The 20,661-nt window shown below is 47.6% G+C and overlaps 1 protein-coding gene across 1 annotated transcript in view; it reads left to right on the top strand.

Moving 5' to 3' along the window:
• The window catches only part of notch3 (notch receptor 3), a 433,532-nt gene that overhangs the window by 403,423 nt on the left and 9,448 nt on the right, over window positions 1–20,661 (top strand). Inside the window, exons 23-30 of the mRNA XM_085971744.1 lie at window positions 1,137–1,388; window positions 2,943–3,055; window positions 6,806–7,371; window positions 8,904–9,254; window positions 10,074–10,222; window positions 11,843–12,059; window positions 15,193–15,295; window positions 18,112–18,280. Of these exons, the coding sequence (XP_085827870.1) occupies window positions 1,137–1,388; window positions 2,943–3,055; window positions 6,806–7,371; window positions 8,904–9,254; window positions 10,074–10,222; window positions 11,843–12,059; window positions 15,193–15,295; window positions 18,112–18,280 (1,920 nt within the window). The remainder of the gene's footprint in view (window positions 1–1,136; window positions 1,389–2,942; window positions 3,056–6,805; window positions 7,372–8,903; window positions 9,255–10,073; window positions 10,223–11,842; window positions 12,060–15,192; window positions 15,296–18,111; window positions 18,281–20,661) is intronic.

Below are 20,661 nucleotides of genomic sequence, written 5' to 3'. Positions count from 1 at the left end.
TGACCCCTGGTTCTGGATTCCCCGACCATCGGGAACATCCTCCCTGCATCTCGTCTGTCCAGTCCTGCCAGAATTTTATAAGTTTCAATGAGATCCCCTCTCATTCTTCTAAACTCCAGCGAGTATAAGCCCAATCGACCCAATCTCTCCTCATACGTCATTCCTGCCATCCCAGGTATCAGCCTGGTGAATCTTTGCTGAACTCCTTCCATGGCAAGAACATCCTTCCTCAGATAAGGCGACCAAAAGGATTTGGGTTGCATAAGTTGTCCAATATTCCCGGGTTAATTGAAGATTAAACATGGGTTCTGAATTGACCTTGGTTCCATTTTCCGCCGTTCCGATCCCAGACTCTCTGAGCTGGGATGTTGTGAGCAGCAGTAAAACCAAATCTAGCCACTGGAGTTAAACCACCTCCAGGAACAAGGCGCCCACATTGAACCCGACCACGTTGTGTTGCTGGAATAACATCCTGGAGAGATGCGAACCTGGTTACCTTGCACTTGTAGGAGCTAGACCTACCTATGCCCAGCTCTCTGGGGTGATGGGGAAGTGCTGTGACAAGGTGTAAGGATTGCAAATGTTAACTGGTGTCCCTTGGACTATACCTCACATTTAACAGCTTAGAGACTCACGTTTGTAGTGAATTTCCTTTTTGGATATGTAAGAATAGAGATATGTTTGTTTTTAATACCAATCACAGTGACACTTCTGAGTAAAGTCATTGTTCAGGAAGAGATAAGAAGCAAAGGTTGATGAGATAACATTGGAACTGGAAGATAACATATGGCGTAGGGAGATAACATTCAATCTCAGCAAGAATAGACAATGTAAGCTTGATTTTAAATGCTACAAAAGTCATTTGGGAACTTTAGCTCCATTCAAGGAGAGGTACCGTGAATGGCTTTGGCTAAATAATTGCTCGTGAATCCCGGGAAGTTCTTTACGCGTGAGTTTTCTCGACATAGGGCTGCGTGTAAGGATCATACAACAGGATAGCCATGGGCCCACGCACCTCGCTCCGACCCCTTATCATTCTACTCTACCCAACCTCGATTCTGCCGCAACTTGTTGCGAAGTCTTTGCTGCCACGCGTCGGCTATCTCTGACCACTTCTAATTGTTTTTTTCTCTCAGGTGTACTTTGTGAGATCAACGAAGATGACTGTGGCCTCTCGCCCGGCGCAAACGTGCCCAAGTGTATGAATAACGGGACCTGCATGGATAGAGTCGGAGGGCACACCTGTAACTGCCCCCCAGGGTTCACTGGCGATCGGTGCGAAGGTGACATCAACGAGTGCCTGTCGAACCCTTGTAACCCACAGACGACCATCGACTGTGTCCAGCTGCCTAATGATTACCAGTGCATGTGCAAGCCCGGTTTCACAGGTCAGTGCGACAACTGTACCCTAGCATGGCACTGATAATCATTTCTCCCAGTTACAGGAAACTCTCGATTTACCAGCACCTAAAATAACCAGAAATCTCTGTTAACCGGCAAAATTCAGGAGTAGGTTCAGGTAAGTTTTACTTCATATTAGTGGCAGTTCCTGGATCTGTGGCCGTGTAACTGGGGTTCGTGCACTTGTTGCTAAGCAACAGGGACGCTTGGTCTGTGGCCGGAGTTCCTGCACATGTTGCTAAGCAACAGGGAAGCCTGGATTTGTTGCTGTGTACGGAGCTCTCGTACCTTTTAACTATACCTCTCTGTAATCCGGACTTTTTGAGAAACCGGCACCACGCCGGTCCCGTTGGTGCCGGATAATAAAGAGTTTCCTGTACCCTGTCAAACACACTTGCGCCCGCACTCTCTCTCTCTCTCTTGCTCGCTTTCCCAATTGCACGTGGCATTGCTCACAATAACCCAATTTTGCATGCCCGCTCGTTCTGATTTACTCTCTTGAATACACCCATATATACACTCCAATCCAGCCTGTCTTCATCTCTCTTTCTTGCTTTCTCTTGCTCACACCAGAGAGTTGTTTGCAATAATCCAGTTTCTCGCTGACACAAACACACACACACACACTTAATCCAATCGCTGTCTTTCTCTCTGACACATACTCACCCGAGATGCTGACACTTTTTAAAGTGCTTTTACATTACACACATGCTGATGTCCCATCAGTTGCTCTTTGAAGGTTAAAAGCGTTGGATTACCAGCAGTGCAGCCGCACTTGTGAGCTCTGCCAGGTGTATTGGCTCCGTTTCTGCTCAGTTTTCAATGAAGAATGGCGCCCATTGAGAATATAAAGGGGTTTGGGGTGGTGGGTGGTGTGGCAGTTCACTTTCCCAAAACCAGAGCAGTGAACGTAGAATTTACAGCACAGAAATAGGCCATTCGGCCCATCTATTCCATACGAACCTCCTCCCACTCTAGTTACTTCATCTCACACTACCAGCATATCCTTCTATTCCCTTCTCCCTCTTGTGTTTATCACTTCGACACCAGATACACAAATCATTAAAAGTAGTAACTCAGGTTAACAAAGCCATAAAAAGTATAAATAAAACTCATTTCTAGAGGAATATAATTGTAAAGCAGAGAAGTTAAGTTAAATTTGTATCGAACCTTGGCCAGATTACACTTGGAGTACTGTGCACAGTTCTGCTCTCCATATTACAAAAGGGATATAGAGGCTCTACAGAAATTGCAAAAAAGATTTACTAGGATGATACCAGAACACTGAGGGTATAATTGTCAGGAAAGACTGCGATGAGGTGACTTTACCTTGAAATGTGAGAATGTCATGTCATCACTTGCGTGCGACGCTGTTGCAACAAGTAATTATGATGCAAGGTTGCCCCGGCTGCTCCCTCTGCCTGTGATGAATGACGGTGGCCCTTCAACCTCTGCAAGCACCGGCACCCTTCGACCGCCCCCCCCACCGCAATCCCGACAGCCCGGTTCATCCTGTGTTTTTTTTTCCTCTTCTCTCGTAGGCCGGCAGTGCCAAAGCGTCATCAACATGTGCGAGTCTCAGCCATGTCAGAACGGGGGCCACTGCAAATTTACAGTCAACACACCGCTCGGCTACACCTGCAAGTGTCAACCGGTGAGTGCCACGAAAATCCCCACTTCCTTACTTCCTTACTTGCTAACTTGCTAACTTACTTCCTTACTTACTAACCTGCTAACTTACTTAACTTCCTTACTTACTTCCTTACTTGCTCCCTTACTTACTTCCTTACTTACTTGCTCCCTTACTTACTTCCTTACTTCCTTACTTACTTACTTACTTCCTTACTTGCTCCCTTACTTACTTCCTTACTTGCTCCCTTACTTACTTCCTTACTTACTTACTTACTTCCTTACTTCCTTACTTACTTGCTCCCTTACTTACTTACTTACTTACTTGCTCCCTTACTTACTTACTTCCTTCCTTCCTTACTTACTTGCTCCCTTACTTACTTACTTACTTACTTACTTGCTCCCTTACTTACTTCCTTACTTCCTTCCTTCCTTACTTACTTACTTGCTCCCTTACTTACTTACTTACTTACTTCCTTACTTACTTGCTCCCTTACTTACTTCCTTACTTCCTTCCTTCCTTACTTACTTACTTGCTCCCTCACTTACTTACTTACTTACTTACTTACTTCCTTACTTACTTGCTCCCTTACTTACTTACTTACTTACTTGCTCCCTTACTTACTTACTTCCTTCCTTCCTTACTTACTTGCTCCCTTACTTACTTACTTACTTACTTGCTCCCTTACTTACTTACTTCCTTCCTTCCTTACTTACTTACTTGCTCCCTTACTTCCTTACTTGCTCCCTTACTTACTTCCTTACTTCCTTACTTACTTACTTACTTCCTTACTTGCTCCCTTACTTACTTCCTTACTTGCTCCCTTACTTACTTCCTTACTTACTTCCTTACTTCCTTACTCCCTTACTTACTTACTTACTTACTTGCTCCCTTACTTACTTACTTCCTTCCTTCCTTACTTACTTGCTCCCTTACTTACTTACTTACTTACTTACTTACTTACTTGCTCCCTTACTTACTTCCTTACTTCCTTCCTTCCTTACTTACTTACTTGCTCCCTTACTTACTTACTTACTTACTTCCTTACTTACTTGCTCCCTTCCTTACTTCCTTCCTTCCTTACTTACTTACTTGCTCCCTTACTTACTTACTTACTTACTTACTTACTTACTTCCTTACTTACTTGCTCCCTTACTTACTTACTTACTTACTTGCTCCCTTACTTACTTACTTCCTTCCTTCCTTACTTACTTGCTCCCTTACTTACTTACTTACTTACTTGCTCCCTTACTTACTTACTTCCTTCCTTCCTTACTTACTTGCTCCCTTACTTACTTACTTACTTACTTCCTTACTTACTTGCTCCCTTACTTACTTACTTACTTACTTGCTCCCTTACTTACTTACTTGCTCCCTTACTTACTTACTTGCTCCCTTACTTACTTACTTGCTCCCTTCCTTACTTACTTGCTCCCTTACTTACTTACTTGCTCCCTTACTTACTTACTTGCTCCCTTCCTTACTTACTTGCTCCCTTACTTACTTACTTGCTCCCTTACTTACTTACTTGCTCCCTTACTTACTTACTTGCTCCCTTCCTTACTTACTTGCTCCCTTACTTACTTACTTGCTCCCTTACTTACTTACTTGCTCCCTTACTTACTTACTTGCTCCCTTACTTACTTACTTGCTCCCTTCCTTACTTACTTGCTCCCTTACTTACTTACTTACTTGCTCCCTTACTTACTTACTTGCTCCCTTACTTACTTACTTGCTCCCTTACTTACTTACTTGCTCCCTTACTTACTTACTTGCTCCCTTCCTTACTTACTTGCTCCCTTACTTACTTACTTACTTGCTCCCTTACTTACTTACTTGCTCCCTTACTTACTTACTTGCTCCCTTACTTACTTACTTACTTCCTTCCTTACTTACTTGCTTCCTTACTTACTTACTTGCTCCCTTACTTACTTACTTGCTCCCTTACTTACTTACTTGCTCCCTTACTTACTTACTTGCTCCCTTCCTTACTTACTTGCTCCCTTACTTACTTACTTGCTCCCTTACTTACTTACTTGCTCCCTTACTTACTTACTTGCTTCCTTACTTACTTACTTGCTCCCTTACTTACTTACTTGCTCCCTTCCTTACTTACTTGCTCCCTTACTTACTTACTTGCTCCCTTCCTTACTTACTTGCTCCCTTACTTACTTACTTGCTCCCTTACTTACTTACTTGCTCCCTTACTTACTTCCTTACTTGCTCCCTTACTTACTTACTTGCTCCCTTACTTACTTACTTGCTCCCTTCCTTACTTATTTGCTCCCTTACTTACTTACTTGCTCCCTTACTTACTTACTTTCTTGCTCACTTACTTACTTCAACTCCAACCCCCCAAATTTTTCCCTCTAGGTTATTTTTTTATGGAGAAACATTTTCCCCAATGGTCTTTCCCACAAATGGAAGCGCTCTCCCCAACTGTGCTGAGTTAGCTAATCTTGGCTGAGGTGGGGGTAGGATTACAATTGACCTTGGTGCCCCTGAGTGGGGTAGGGAGGGGAGATCAGACAGGGTTCCTGCTCCTGGTTGCTACCCACGGCTCTGGTTGCTGGGCGAGGACAGGATGAGGCTCGGTTGGGAAAGCCTCTTGCGCCCAACAGTCGGATCGCCCAGCGACACCAATTGTCAGGACCAACCCAGGAAGAGTGGCCACTTGAGCAAGGTGGCAGAGGGTAACCAGCCTCTAATGAACCCCAGTAAAAGCGGAATGCGGTCCGATGGAGCTGATAGGGAACCCGTACTTTTTCCTTGATTAATTCTCGGCATGCGGGCGTCACTGGCAAGGCCGGCATTTATTGCTCGTCCCCATTTGCCCGGATTTGATACGACTGAGTGACTCGCTCGACCACTTCACAGGGAAGTTAAGAGTCAACCACGTTGGTGTGGGACTGGAGTCACATATAGGCCCAGACCCGGGTAAGGACGGCAGGTTTCCCTCCCCTAAAGGACATGAGTGAACCGGTTGGTTTTTTAGTGGCAGTCCCACAGCTATGTGGTCACTTTTGCCGATACCAGCTTTTTATTTCCGGATTTTTGTTTTAACTAAATTCAAATTCTCAAACCCCCCATGGTGGGATTTGAACTCGCGTTCTCTGAATTATCAGTCGAAGCCTAAGGATTACTACAACAACACCAACTTGCATTTATATAGTGCCTTTAACGTAGTAAAACGTCCTAAGGTGCTTCACAGGAGTATTTATCAAGGAAAATTTGACACCGAGCCACAGAAGGAGATATTAGGACAGGTGACCAAAAAGCTTGATCAAAGAGATAGATTTTAAGGAACGCCTTAAAGGAGGAGGGCGAGGCGGAGAGGTTTAGGGAGGGAATTCCAGAGCTCAGGGCCCAGGCAACTGAAGGCACGGCCGCCAATGGTTGAGCGATGGAAATCGGGGATGAGCAAAAGGCCAGAATTGGAGGAGCGCAGGGATCTCGGAGGGTTGTAGGGCTGGAGGAGATTACAGAGACAAGGAGGGGCGAGGCCACGGAGGGATTTGAAAAGAAGGATGGGAATTTTAAAATCGAGGCGTTGCCGGACCGGGAGCCAGTATAGGTCAGCGAGCACAGGGGGGGTGATGGGTGAACGGGACTTGATGCGAGTTCGGACACGGGGCATCTCGTCCAGTAACACAACCGTTGCGCGACATGGCGCTTGAACCGTTGCGCGACATGGCGCTTGAACCATTCCTCGATGATTGGATGGCTGTGAAGCCAACTCGAGAGTATTAATACGCGTTTGTCCTTTCCTTGCAGAGCTACACTGGGCCAAATTGCGAGCGCAGTATCTTGACCTGCCGAGAGCTGGCCTGCCAGAACAGCGAGCTGTGCATCGACTCTCCCCTGGGAGCCCGCTGCACCTGTCCCCCAGGCTTCGCCGGCCTGGCCTGCCACCTTCCCACCGCCACCAACAACAGCAACACCACCACCACCACCACCTGCGGCAGCCAGCCTTGCCGCAACGGCGGCGTCTGCAAGCCCAGCCGCCAGCCCCCCTTCTACCAGTGCCGGTGCCCGAAGGAGTTTGGCGGGAGGCACTGCGAGCTGCTGCGGAGGTACACCCCTCCCACCAAGGAGCCGGCCTGCTCCGTCCGGGAGTGCCACGGCAGGGCGGGCGACGGCTACTGCGACCGGGAGTGCAACACGCACGCCTGCCAGTGGGACGGGGGCGACTGCTCGCTGTCCGTCGACGACCCCTGGAAGGAGTGCAGCTTCCAGCACTGCTGGCGCTACTTCAACAACAACATCTGCGACGAGTTCTGCAACACCCGCGAATGCCTGTACGACAACTTTGACTGTCAGAACCAAGAGAGGACCTGCAAGTAAGTCCAGACACGGAGCTGCACAGCCGCCCGGGACCGGTCAGCCGGTTAGCATTGGTGGTTAATACAGTCTAATGTCTCAGCGACTGCAGCTTTCAATCCCAGATCACTTAACTTCTCTTTTTCTCTCTCTCTCTCACTCTGTATATCTTTCTCTCTTTCTCGCTGTTACTCTCTCAAATTGACCAGAATGTGACACTGCGCCATAGCCTGGGCCTAAACCTATTGGTCCTTGACTACTGTTGTGCGTACCTGTTGTCCTATTACATTCTCAAGCACACAGTATTTACATAATGTGGTGATGGCCCATCACGGTTCTTCAAGTCTTCTCCCCTGGTTATGTTAACCTTTTCTTATTTGCTTCTTCACCCACTTCCGAAACTATTTTCTCCCTAGTTTCCTTTGTCTTCTCCCCACACGCACACGCAGACATACACACTCACACATTCACAGACACACTCACACATTCACACATTCACAGACATGTTCACAGACACACTCACACATTCACAGACACGCTCACAGACACGCTCACACATTCACACATTCACAGACACGTTCACAGACACACTCACACATTTACACATTCACAGACACGCTCACAGACACGCTCACACATTCACAGACACGCTCACAGGCACACTCACACACTCACAGACACGCTCACAGACACATTCACACATTCACAGACACACTCACACATTCACAGACACGCTCACAGACACATTCACACATTCACAGACACGCTCACAGACACATTCACACATTCACAGACACGCTCACACACTCACACATTCACAGACACGCTCACAGGCACACTCACACATTCACACATTCACAGACATACTCACAGACACACACTCACAGACACACACTCACAGACACACACTCACAGACACGCTCTCAGACACGCTCTCAGACACACACTCACAGACACGCTCTCAGACACACATTCACAGACACATTCACAGACACACACTCACAGACACGCTCACAGACACGCTCTCAGACACACATTCACAGACACATTCACAGACACACACTCACAGACACGCTCACAGACACGCTCACAGACACGCTCTCAGACACGCTCTCAGACACACGCTCTCAGACACACGCTCTCAGACACATTCACAGACACTCACTCACTCACACTCACACTCACACACACTCACACACACACACACATTCACACTCAGGTGTGCACACACTCAAGCGCGCACACACAAATACCAAATCACTCCCTGACCTCTGTCTGTGCTGATCTTGCTATCAGGATGTGGCTAACAGCAATTATCCTACAGTTGACCCCAGGATGTGGCTCCTCAATAAATTAGACTTTGCGGCAGTAAAGGGGACGGGTTAGATTGAAGGCAGCTGCCCCGTAGCAGCAGAATAATACATCATGAATTGCATGGTATAACGCTCTTGTCCACAGTGCGCTCACCCATGAGATCTGCTCACCCGACCAGCAGAAGTGGTGTCTGGATTTTCTCAGTAACCCCTGTGTGTGTGTTTTTTTTTGATGCCAGCCCATTTTACGAGAAGTACTGTGCCGATCACTATGCCGACAAGCACTGCGACCAAGGCTGCAACAACGAGGAGTGCGGCTGGGACGGCCTGGACTGCGCCCCCGATGTGCCGGAGCGCCTGGCCGAAGGGACCCTCATTGTCATCGTCCTGCTGCCACCGGACGAGCTGCTGAAAAGCAGCACCAACTTCCTGCAGAAACTGGGCTCCATCCTGCGCGCCACCCTGCGCTTCAAGCTCGACAGCAGCGGGCAGTACATGATCTATCCATACTATGGCAGCAGCTCGCGACTCAAGAGGCGCTCGGTGGCACTGGGCAGGGTGCCGCGGGAGCTTGGACAAGAAATCATAGGGTAAGAGATTTCGGCAGTCCCCACTTGGCTTGGATGGAGCTTGGATTCCTTTCCCCGCCCCCACCGTTCAAGGGTTCCCTAAAAAACCCTTCGTACAGAGGTTGGTAGAGATGGAGAAAGTTGGAAGGACACAGAAAGACCAGGTGGAGAGAGACCAGGTATAGAGCGGAGGGGCCGGCTGGGGAGCGGAGGACCAGGTAGAGCATAAGTGAGCTCCAACTAGAGGAAAAGCCCCAGAGGACATGAATATACCAGATAGCCAGGGGGAAGGTCAGAGGGCACAGAGATAGTCAGGGAGAAGGTCAGAGGACACAGAAGTAGCCAGGGAGAAGGTCGGAGGACACAGAAGTAGCCAGGGAGAAGGTTGGAGGACACAGAGATAGCCAGGGAGAAGGTCAGAGGACACAGAAGTAGCCAGGGAGGAGGTCGGAGGACACAGAAGTAGCCAGGGAGAAGGTTGGAGGACACAGAGATAGCCAGGGAGAAGGTCAGAGGACACAGAAGTAGCCAGGGAGAAGGTCAGAGGATACAGAAGTATCCGGGGAGAAGGTCAGAGGACACAGAGATAGCCAGGGAGAAGGTCAGAGGACACAGAAGTAGCTAGGGAGGTCAGAGGACACAGAGATAGCCAGGGAGAAGGTCAGAGGACACAGAAGTAGCTAGGGAGAAGGTCAGAGGACACAGAAGTAGCCAGGGAGAAGGTCAGAGGACACAGAGCAACCACGCCTTATTCCTTGTTTAACTTTTTCTGAATTAAATTATTGTTTGATCTGATCCATTCCCTGTGGTACAGTCTGAGGTTTTGCTCTGTCTTGGCAGGTCAAAGGTGAATCTCGAGATTGATAATCGCCTGTGCCTCCAAGGAGCAGGTGAATGCTTCCAAACAGCAGAGAGTGCGGCTGCCTACATTGGTGCTTTGTCTGCGGTTGGTAACCTGCACTTCCCCTATCCCATCAAGGACGTCGACAGTAAGTGTCTCACTCTCTAATAACTTTAAAATCTGAGTACAAGCGAAACTATTCCTTCAAATTATCTTTGATTGAAATTCAAGGCATGGGTCCGTCTCTGTAAACCTTCCTTATGGGGAAATGACTACTTCTGAGACTATTAACCAGGTTGGTACTTGAGACAAGTGCAGTGAATTATATAAGTCAATGCAATGACTGTACTTTCACTGTGTTCATTAATAGAACACTATACAATGGGATTTATAAATCACAGCTCCCTGCTTGTCTGGTTCATCTGAATGCGGCACAAGAACCTATTTCAAAAAGACCATTCGGACCATCAAGTGCACTCCTTCCAATGGCGATGCACAGCTGCCTCAATCATGGGCTCCTCCTACCCACCCAAGAGCTCGACGCTTTCTTGCTCGTCCACGCGTCACTTAAACAGAACTGCTAGGTACCTCACCAAACCTCAATCCCTTTTGTGGATAGCTAAAGATCCTTTTCAAACTACCATAGTGGTTAGCACTGTTGCCTCACAGCGCCAGGGACCCGGGTTCGAATCCGGCCTCGGGCGACTGTCTGTGTGGAGTTTGCACATTCTCCCCGTGTTTGCGTGGGTTTCCTCCGGGTGCTCCGGTTTCCTCCCACAGTCCAAAGATGTGCGGGTTAGGTTGATTGGCTATGATAAATTGACCCTTAGTGTTAGGGGGATTAAATACGTGGGGTTACGGGGATAGAGTGGGGTATGTGTTGGTGTAGGGGTTACGGGGATCGGGTGGGATATGTGTCGGTGCAGGCTCGATGGGCTGAAATGGCCTCTATCTGCACTGTAGGGTTTCTGTGATTCTGTGAATTGACTCAGAATTGACTACATTTTCTGGGAGCCCGTTTCACCTATCCTCACTAATGTTCTTTAGGGCAGGAAATCTGCCGCCCTTACCCGGTCTGGCCGGTATGTGACTCCAGACCCACAGCAAAGTGGCTGACTCTTAACTGGCCGAGCAAGCCACTCCGTTATATAAGGCGGCTCACCACCACCTTCTCGAGGGCAATTAGGGATGGGCAATAAATGCCGGCCTTGCCGGCGACGCCCACATTCCAGGAAGGAATAATAAAAAACCTATCATGTACCCTTTGAGAAAAGAACAAATTCCTCAAGTCCTTGCTCAAGCCTTGTTGATTTTGTTACTGAATATAGATGCGGGGCGTATATACCATTGTTTACGGTACCGTGGTCTCAGCAACCCTATCATTTTGCCTCCTAACTGCAATCTAATTCTCTTATTATAGCCCGTCTGTGAATCGTGCATCCATATTGTCTGCCGTGAGGACATTACAGCCTCCAATCAGCGATAATTACAACTCTGCTTTTAAAAGTCATCATTTTCATTTCATTGTGAGCCTAAATGTGACAAATAGCGGAGAGCAAATGGTTATAATTTAATCAAGGCTTCAATGCTGGCCACGAACCACTGGGGACCTCGCCATGGTGGTTTGTGGCATCTTCTGAAGTACTGGGCCAAGCGACTGTCTCGATACTGGCTCCCCTCTCACAGCTTGTCACTGCGATGAATATTCCGCTTTACCCCAGCCCTCCCTCACACTTCTTTTGTGTTTTTTTTTTAACCCCCTCCCCAGGCGAGCACCTGTCAAAGCCGAAGCTCCCCATGAACCTCCTGCCGCTAATGATCGTCGCCGCGGTGATTCTCACGGTCATCCTGATCCTCGGGGTGCTGGTGGCGAGGCGCAAGCGGGAGCAGAGCTTGCTGTGGTTCCCAGAGGGCTTCACCCTCAAGAAGGACAGCAGCAACAAGAACAGGCGGGAGCCCGTGGGACAGGACGCGCTGGGGATGAAGTAAGGATCATAGGCTGTAATTAGTGGGTCTTGGCAAAGTTACCACAGAGGCTCTTTACTGCGATCGTCCCCTGGCATTCTCATTTTATTTACTGAGACATCTAGTGGAAGGGCCCGAAACTCAGTGTGGGACAGCACCAAGGTTGCAAAGAGTAGAAGATAAGACGAGGTGCATCAAGATGTTGCGAGGTGGCCCCTAAGTTTTGAAGTCAGGGAGGTGAGCTGACCCCAAACATGAGTTTTAAAAGCTAAGGCGGAGAGTTCACAATTTTTAGGTTCGTGGAAAGATTGATTCAGAGTCGGAGTCGGATTAAGTCTTGGTTTCAATCAACACTGTACGGAAACATGAAGGAGCCAGAGCATGATGGAATATGTGGAGCTTGGGAGGAATGAAAGCGGAAAGTTCAGAGAAACATTGATTAGCAAAGTCAAATCGTAAAATGGAGGCGAGGCAAGTTGTCATTTAAGTCGCACTAATTGAGTGATTCTAGCAGCCATTTTGTACCCAGAAGATTTGTGTATCAATATTGCTCTGTTGCATTTTAATCAAGCACAGGAGCAAAGCATAAGTGTCAATACTTTTCAAAGGGTTCCACCTCCCCATTTGAGCAACCAGGATGACTCCAGGTCGAAGGAGCATTTAAGTTATGAGGCAAAGTTAAGCTGTTTGAAAAAGAACAGACACTGAGATGAAGTAAGTTTCAAGATTATCGTGTGGAATGATTAAGTTGATACTGGGGATTGTTCACAATGGTGATGGGTTTAATTGCCTGGGATGGGGGGAGGGGATTATGAGTGACGAGGGCTGTCAGGCGGAACTCCTTTTACCCAAAGCTTAATAGGGTTGTGGACCAGGGAAGGCCATTGACGTGAACAGTGTGAATTTTGGTTTAAGGTCTCCATGCAAACCTTTTTCCCATCAGCCAAACACGTTTACATGAAGGTAATGTCCCTTTAGCATCTGCAGGGAATCCTAGCGGTGAATCTTCACGCACTGCTTCAACTGCATCGGAAAGAGTGTTCCAGGCAGCGTTGTGCCCCGTGTATGCAAAAAATGCCAAAACACAGGGGTCACTATCCGCGCCAGAAACAAGGTGACTGGAATGTTCAATTTGGCCTTGGCAAGGCTCTGGCCGTGCCCATTGTCACCCTGCTGCATCGTGCTTTGCTCTGATTGGCCACCAGGGTGAAGGTTTGGGGTCTCCTCTACATTGGGGTGACCAAACGGAGATTGGGTGACCGCTTTGCGGAACACCTCCATTCAGTCCGTAAGGGGGACCCCGAGCTTCCGGTCGCCTGTCATTTTAATTCACCGCTCCATTCCTCACCGTCCTTGGCCTCTTGTATTGTTCCACGGAAGCTCAGCGTAAACTCGAGGAACAGCACCTCATCTTCCGATTAGGCACTTTACAGCCTTCCGGACTCAATATCGAGTTCAACAATTTCAGATCATAACCTCGGCCTCTATTACATTTTTACTTATATTTTTTATCCACACCTTTGTTTTGGTTTTTCCCTCCCCCCCTTTCCTTTTTTTTCTCTCTCCCACATGGCAGCTGTCTCCCATTCTGCCAGCACATTTCACACCTAATCTAGAGCTGTCTTTTGTCTCCACTAGTCCTATCACTACCTCGTCTTGTTTTGAATACCTCTTAATGTCTCTTCTCTTTTGTTCTCTCCCAGCCTGGCCTCTTAATCTATTTCATTCCCTGTGCCTCTTTAGTTTTGATAAAGGGTTTTGACCCAAAACGTTGACTCTAATTTCCCTCCACAGATGTTGCCTGGCCTGCTGAGTTTTTCCAGCATTTTCTGTTGTTATGAAGGTTTGGGGGGATGGGTATCCTTGTTATAGTTGAGTGCCAGTTTGGCTCAGTGATAGCACTCTCTCTCGAGTCAGAATTGTGAGGCATAAGCCCCACTCCAGGACTTGAGTACATTGCCAGGTTGAGCTTTCAGTGCAGTATCGAGGGAGTGCTGCATTGTTGGAAGTCCCGGCTTTCGGGTGAGCTGTTAAACTAAGGCCCGTTCAGTTGGATGTAAAAGATTCCATGGTACTATATTGTAGAGGAGGGAGTACATTATCCTTCAACCAACACCACCGAAACAGATTAAATGGTCATTTATCTCGTTTACTGTTTGTGGGACCATGTTTTGTGCATTGACTGGCGTAGTTGCCTATATAACAACAGTGATTGCATTTCAAAAAATAATTGTTTGGCTATAAAGTGCTTTTGGGAATCCTGAGTATGTGAAAAGTACTGGATAAATACAGAAAAATCAGCCAGGGTTCTCCTTCACGGTTGCTACCCACTGGACCCTGCAGGAAAGTGCGGGCATTTGGATGTTTGGTTATGGACACTGGCTTCCACTGAGAACCCAACGCGGCCACGCAGTGTGGTCTCACGTACACCGTTGCTGCGATATGATTCCAAGAGTCTTTTTCTGGCCCCACGAGACTTGACAGCAGGAGACCTACTTTATGGTAGGAAAAAAACTGCAGATGCTGGAAATCCGAAATAACAACAGAAAACGCTGGAAAAACTCAGCAGGCCAGGGCAGCATCCGTGGAGAGAGAAATAGAGTTAACGTTTCAGGTCGAAGACCTTTCGTCAGAACTGAGAAAAAAGCAGGAAATGAAACATTGAAAAGCAGGTTTGGGGACTGGGAAATGGGGGAGGGGATGAAAGAGGTACTGTGAGAGGTGAGGAGACATTAAGAGATATTCAAGGCGAGACGAGATGGTAATAGGACAGGTAAAGAGACAAAGGATGGCTCTAGATAAAGTGTGAAATGCACTGGCAGAATGAGAGACAGCTGCCATGCGGGAGAGAGAAAAAGGAAAAGGCACAAACCAAAAGTGTGGATAAAAAATATATAAAAATGTAATAGGGGCCGAGGTTATGATCTGAAATTGTTGAACTCGATATTGAGTCCGGAAGGCTGTAAAGTGCCTAATCGGAAGATGAGGTGCTGTTCCTCGAGCTTACGCTGAGCTTCCGTGGAACAATGCAAGAGGCCACGGACGGTGAGGTCTGAGTGGGAATGGGGCGGTGAATTGAAATGACAGGCGACCGGAAGCTCGGGGTCCCCCTTAGGCAGTTTCACAACTGACGTCCTAATGTTTTCTCACCAGGCATATCACCAAATCCATGGTGGAGGAGGGTCTGATCAGCGAGCGGGACCTCCAGACCGAACAGTGGCTGGACACAGAGTGCCCCGAGGCGAAGCGACTCAAGGTGAGGACTCTCTCCATTTCCACCTTACACTTGGCAAGTTCCTCATCACCACAACTTTCTCCACCCCTGCAGGACTCCGCAGTCTGTATGGGGTGTTACCCAGATAATGAGTCATGAAATTTTCGCTGAGTTTGAGCACACCCTCTTCAACTCTGGGACATAGGTTCCTTTCCAGCCTAGACTGATGGGACCAAATTTTTGTGCGTGTGTTGTGTGTGCGTGTGCGTGTGCGTGTGTGTGTGTGTGTGTGTCGCTCTCTCTCTCTGCTGGCCATGCTCCTACATGAAATGTGATTCAGTCTCAATTTAGTTTGAAGTAGCACTAATTGGCACCCTGGCTGCTGTGGGAAATGGCACTTGTGTCGTCAGTACCGCTCTTTTAAGGCTGGTGTTGAGGTACTTTGTTGGGCAAAATAGAGGGAACTTTACACTGAGCCCTACATCTGCTGAACCCCTAGTTCCCTCTACCCTGTACTCATCACTACAGCTTCTAGTTCTTAAGGCTAAAGGGATCAAGGGATATGGGGAGAAAGCAGGGACAGGGTACTGAACTTGGATCATCAGCCATGATCGCATTTAATGGCGGAGCAGGCTCAAGGGGCCGAATGGCCTACTCCTGCTCCTATCTTCTATGTTTCTATGTTATTGGTGAAACCCCAAACATACTGGTGGCAATGGACAAGGTGCATTGTTAGCCCGTTTGTGGAGATCTACTTCAACTGGCCTAGGAGTGACTGGTACAGTTTGGAAATCTCACGTCCTCTCTCCCCACTTTTATACTTTTGAACTAATCTACAAGTTATTTCGCAGTGTCTGCCAGTTTGCTAGCATTGCGACATCCACTTGAGGTAGGTTAAGCCCTGATGAGTTACTCATTTTTTAACCTATTTTTTCTTTTATAATTTTCCTGTCTCTCTCTTCTCCCAGCTCTGGTCTCCATTGCCTCACACAGGCCTATGGCAATGTTGCTGGGAGATGTTCGAGAACAGACTGACATTGCCTCAGGTTTTCTGTCCTTTCCTGAGGGGAAAGAAGATTCCTCTCTGTACCTGTAGCTCCCTGTCTGGCATCAAGGCCAAAAGCAAGAAGTCACAGTGTCAAGTGCGGAGGGCACAATCTTAACATTAGAAACAAGGCCATTCAAGAAAGGAAGCACTTTTTCACACAAATGGTGTCTGAAACTCACTTTCCCCCCCAAAAGGCTGTGAATGCTGAGTCAATTGAAATTTTCAAGACAGATCAATAGATTTTTGTTAGGTAAGAAATATCAAAGGGCTATGGAGGTGAGGTGCAGATCAGCCATGATCTGAGTGAATGGCAGAACAGGCTCGAGGGGCTGAATGGCCTACTCCCCTGTCCTGTTCCTCTGTTCCTATGTTTCTATATTTCCATAGGGATGGGGGAGAATATGAAGCACAAATAAACATTCTGCTGGTTTGTGCCAGGCCATTAGTAACTATGTTGCAGAACATAGGAACAGGAGGAGGCCATTCAGCCCCTCGAGCCTTTTCCACCATTCAATGAGATCATGGCTGATCTGTGACCTAACTCCATATACAGGAAACTCTTTGGTATCCGGCACCGACTGGACCGGCGTGTTGCCGGCTGATTAAAAATTCCGGATGACGGAGAGGGTTATCTACCGAGGCTATTTTTAACAAACAAAAATTAAAAAAATCATGAAATGTGCAGTATACAGTAATTGGGTACTCACCTACAGAATGTTGTGTTAAATGGATGGTGGAAGATGCTTGATTAAGTACAGTACTGACAGTTGAGGGTAATCCATAACTCTTTAATTACTTAACAGTAAAACAAAACTTATACAGTAAATGACTGTATACAGTACTGTAGTTGACTGTACACTTATTCCAAGTCCTTTTGCTTGGACCAACTTTTGGGAATTCCATAATGCAAGATGGGGGAGATAATTCACGATAAAGATGGAGAGACACACAGAAAAATGGCGGATCGGAAGAGACTACCGGCAGCGCGGGAGAGTCAGACTCCTGTTATTGAGGTGTTCGGACTTCCGACACCGCCAAGAAGCCGAGTAGTTGCAGTTTGGAGAACTACCCCCACTGACTAACTCGGCCACCGCGGGAGACTCGGACTCGGCAACATTTCCGGTTATTGAGGTGTTGTTTTCAGAGTATGAATTTTGCCGGTTAATAGAGAATTCCGGATATTTAGGTGCTGTTTAAACGAGAGTTTCCTGTACCTGCCTTTGGCCCATATCCCTTAATACCTTTGGTTAATAGAAATCTATCAATCTCAGATTTAAAATTAACAATTGACCCAGCATCAGTTGCCGTTTGCGGAAGAGTGTTCCAAACTTCTACCACTCTTTGTGTGTAGAAGTGTTTCACTCCTGAAAGGTCTGGCTCTAATTTTTAGGCGATGTCCCCTAGTCCTAGACTCTCCAACCAGCGGAAATAGTTTCTCTCTGTCCTATCAGTTCTCCTTAATATCTTGAAAACTGCTAAATTCCAGGTAATACAACCCTAGTTGTATCTCTCTTAATTTAACCTTTGGCGTTCAGGTATCATTCTAGTAAATCTACGCTGCACTCCCTCTAAGGCCAATATATCCTTCCTAAGGTGTGGTGCCCAGAACTGATCGCCTAGCCTCAATGTTTTTAGCAGTGCCTAAGCAGGGGTGTTTGTTCTGTGCTAGCAATGGCATGGTATGGTATTCAAAGGTACCTTTGTGGGTTGAAGATGGGCGTCACTGCTACTGTCAACCTGAGCCCAAGAATGGACCTTCTCTACACCTCCGTTAACCTGCACTCTGAATTCTCTCTGACCTCTTCCTCAGGTGGAGGAGCCAGCCATGCTGTCGGATAATGAAGACGCAGTCGATTGTCGGCAATGGACTCAACACCATCTCGTTGCGGCTGACATCCGGATGCCGCCCTCCATGGCCCTGACCCCACCTCAGGGAGAGTTTGATTCTGACTGCATGGATGTGAATGTCCGAGGCCCAGGTACTTGTCCTGTAGGACCCCTGTCAACACAGAGCCGAGCAAAGGCTTATTCCATTAGAGAGGAGCTTCCTAGGGGTGTGCTGGTGAACTGCTCTGTATGTTGTAGCAGAAAACCACACAGACCCAAAGGGGGGTGATTTTCATTCAGAAGTCGGGAAGGAGGCGGGACTACAACTTTCGGGGTTGTAGTCCTGCCTCCATCGAGATGCGGTCAATCCACGTGATTTTAACTTGATTGACCTTGTTGAGCCCGCCCAGTGGGCTCAGCAGGCCAATTAAGGGCCACCCGGCAACAGGTGACGTCACAGACTGAAATTTCATCTGTCAAGACGTGTTGACAGATGAAATATCAGTGTTTCACAGCTGTTTGAAGCTGTCAAACACTGACAGTCTTACTTCTAACCTGAGTCCTTCTACACAGACTCAGTTAGAAATCTCACCGGCACAGAAAGCTGAAGGCTGTCACTTTTGACAGATCGCAGCCATTCTGCTTTCTGTGCCGGTTAGATGGACTCCCGAAACCTAGAGGAAGGAAGGCTGTTAAGGTAACTACAGGTAATTTAAACTTCTTTACACACTTTAGACACACCAAACACACTTACCTTTGCACTCATGCACACATCACTCACCTGAACACCGACATCTCGACCCCTCCAAGTCCTTCTCCTGATGGCCCGACTCCTCTAACTTGGCGTGGTTTGGAGCTGTCGGGAATGCCACACTTCAAGCTTTAAAATAGGGATTAGGCTAAAAACTGCCTTTTAACTACCTGTTAACAGGCAGTTAATTGGCACTAATCCCTTCCCGCCTTGGGTAGGCGGGTCCCAGTGCGGGGCGGGTACCCGCCTCCTTTGAAACTTACATGGGGGCGGGATGGTGTCGGGACCCCCGAATTCGGGACTTTAATCCCCCGCACGCCTCCAATCCCGACTCCAGAGGTCAATGAAAATCGACCCCAAAGTTTCCAATTTCCATTCCCAGCTTCACCTGCCAGATTCTGGTTACACGGCAGCATTGGCCAGAGTCTAAGTTGTCTGCATGCCTGTTTGGCTAGAGCTGGTATGTGACACAGGGGGACCGATGTGCATCTCACAGTTGGGGGGTGGGGGAGGGCTCCTAAAGTTGCATGCTTGGCATAGTCCGATCAGAGTAAGTGAGCTGCGGAGAGTTGAGAGCATGGGGACCTCAGGGCCTGCAGGCCACTGGGTGGTGATCAAGAGCAGTAAATGTGGCTATTTTTCCTATTCCCTGCCCTCCCAAGCCCCCAGGGCACTGATTTTTCTGTTGTTATTTCGGATTTCCAACATCTGCAGTATTTTGCTATAGCACCACTACTACTGTACAGGGTGAGATCAGCTAACCCTGTACAGACCAGGGATCAAACCCTGGATATTCTGGTCTGTATGGCTCAATATCACCAAGGAACTTCTTTACACAAAGAATGGTGGAACGTGCATGGAGTAGTTGAAGCGATAACATAGATGCCTTTAAGGGGAAGGTAGATAAACACATGAAGGAGAAAGGAATAGGATATGCTGATAGGATGAGATGTTGGCCCAGAAATTCGGGTCGGAGGCTTCCCACGGGTGCAAGCCTCCGACCTGCACTTACCTAGCACGCCGGCCGTTGTGCTGTGGGCCCGCGTGGGATTCCAATCCTGGGCCTGCTCCAACTGCCAACTGCGTATCCCAGGGGCGCAGTTAGTTCGAAGCGTCCCCTGGGATCACATGGGCCATGGAAGAGCTGTCAAATCTATGAATACAATTCAGCCCCAAAACATCACTAAAACTTCAAATAATTTTTTTTTTAAATCACATTTTTAAAATAACTATAAATTACATAAAATAACTATTTTAAACAATAATTTAAATTTTTGAAAAAATGAATTACAGTTTCTAACGGGGCTAAAAATAAACTTACCTTTCTTTAAAGTATTTAAAAATAATAAACCTGTGGAAAAAATGTTTTAATTTAACTTAATTCACCACTTACCTTGTTAAAAGCAGGCCTTGCGACTGCTTTTTACAAGCGTAGCTGCTGGAGACTTACCCTCCCGGAGAAACCTGCAAAAAAAACGGAAGTTCCAGGCGTACGCGCTGCCTCTCCGGCGCACGCGTTCGACCTGTGAACCCCTTCCTTTAAGGGAACGGAAGTTCCGGTTTCCCGCGCATGCGCAGTGCATGCACGAAATCGGCACTTTCGTTGGGCCTACACGCGTGAGTACCCAGCGCGTACTCACGCGTGGGGACCCGAATTTCTGGCCCGTTGTGTGGAGCATAAACACTGGCATAGACCAGTTGGGTTGAAAGGCCTGTTTCAGTGCTGTGTAATGCTATGTAACCTAGAGTTGGCTGGGAGTTTTCTGTGTGAACATTGCAGAA

This window comes from Somniosus microcephalus, chromosome 31 (assembly GCF_052327205.1).
Source record: "Somniosus microcephalus isolate GS21.2 chromosome 31, FLI_Smic_1.0, whole genome shotgun sequence".
Classification (NCBI taxonomy): Eukaryota; Metazoa; Chordata; class Chondrichthyes; order Squaliformes; family Somniosidae; genus Somniosus; species Somniosus microcephalus.
This window is presented reverse-complemented; position numbering and strand designations above follow the sequence as displayed.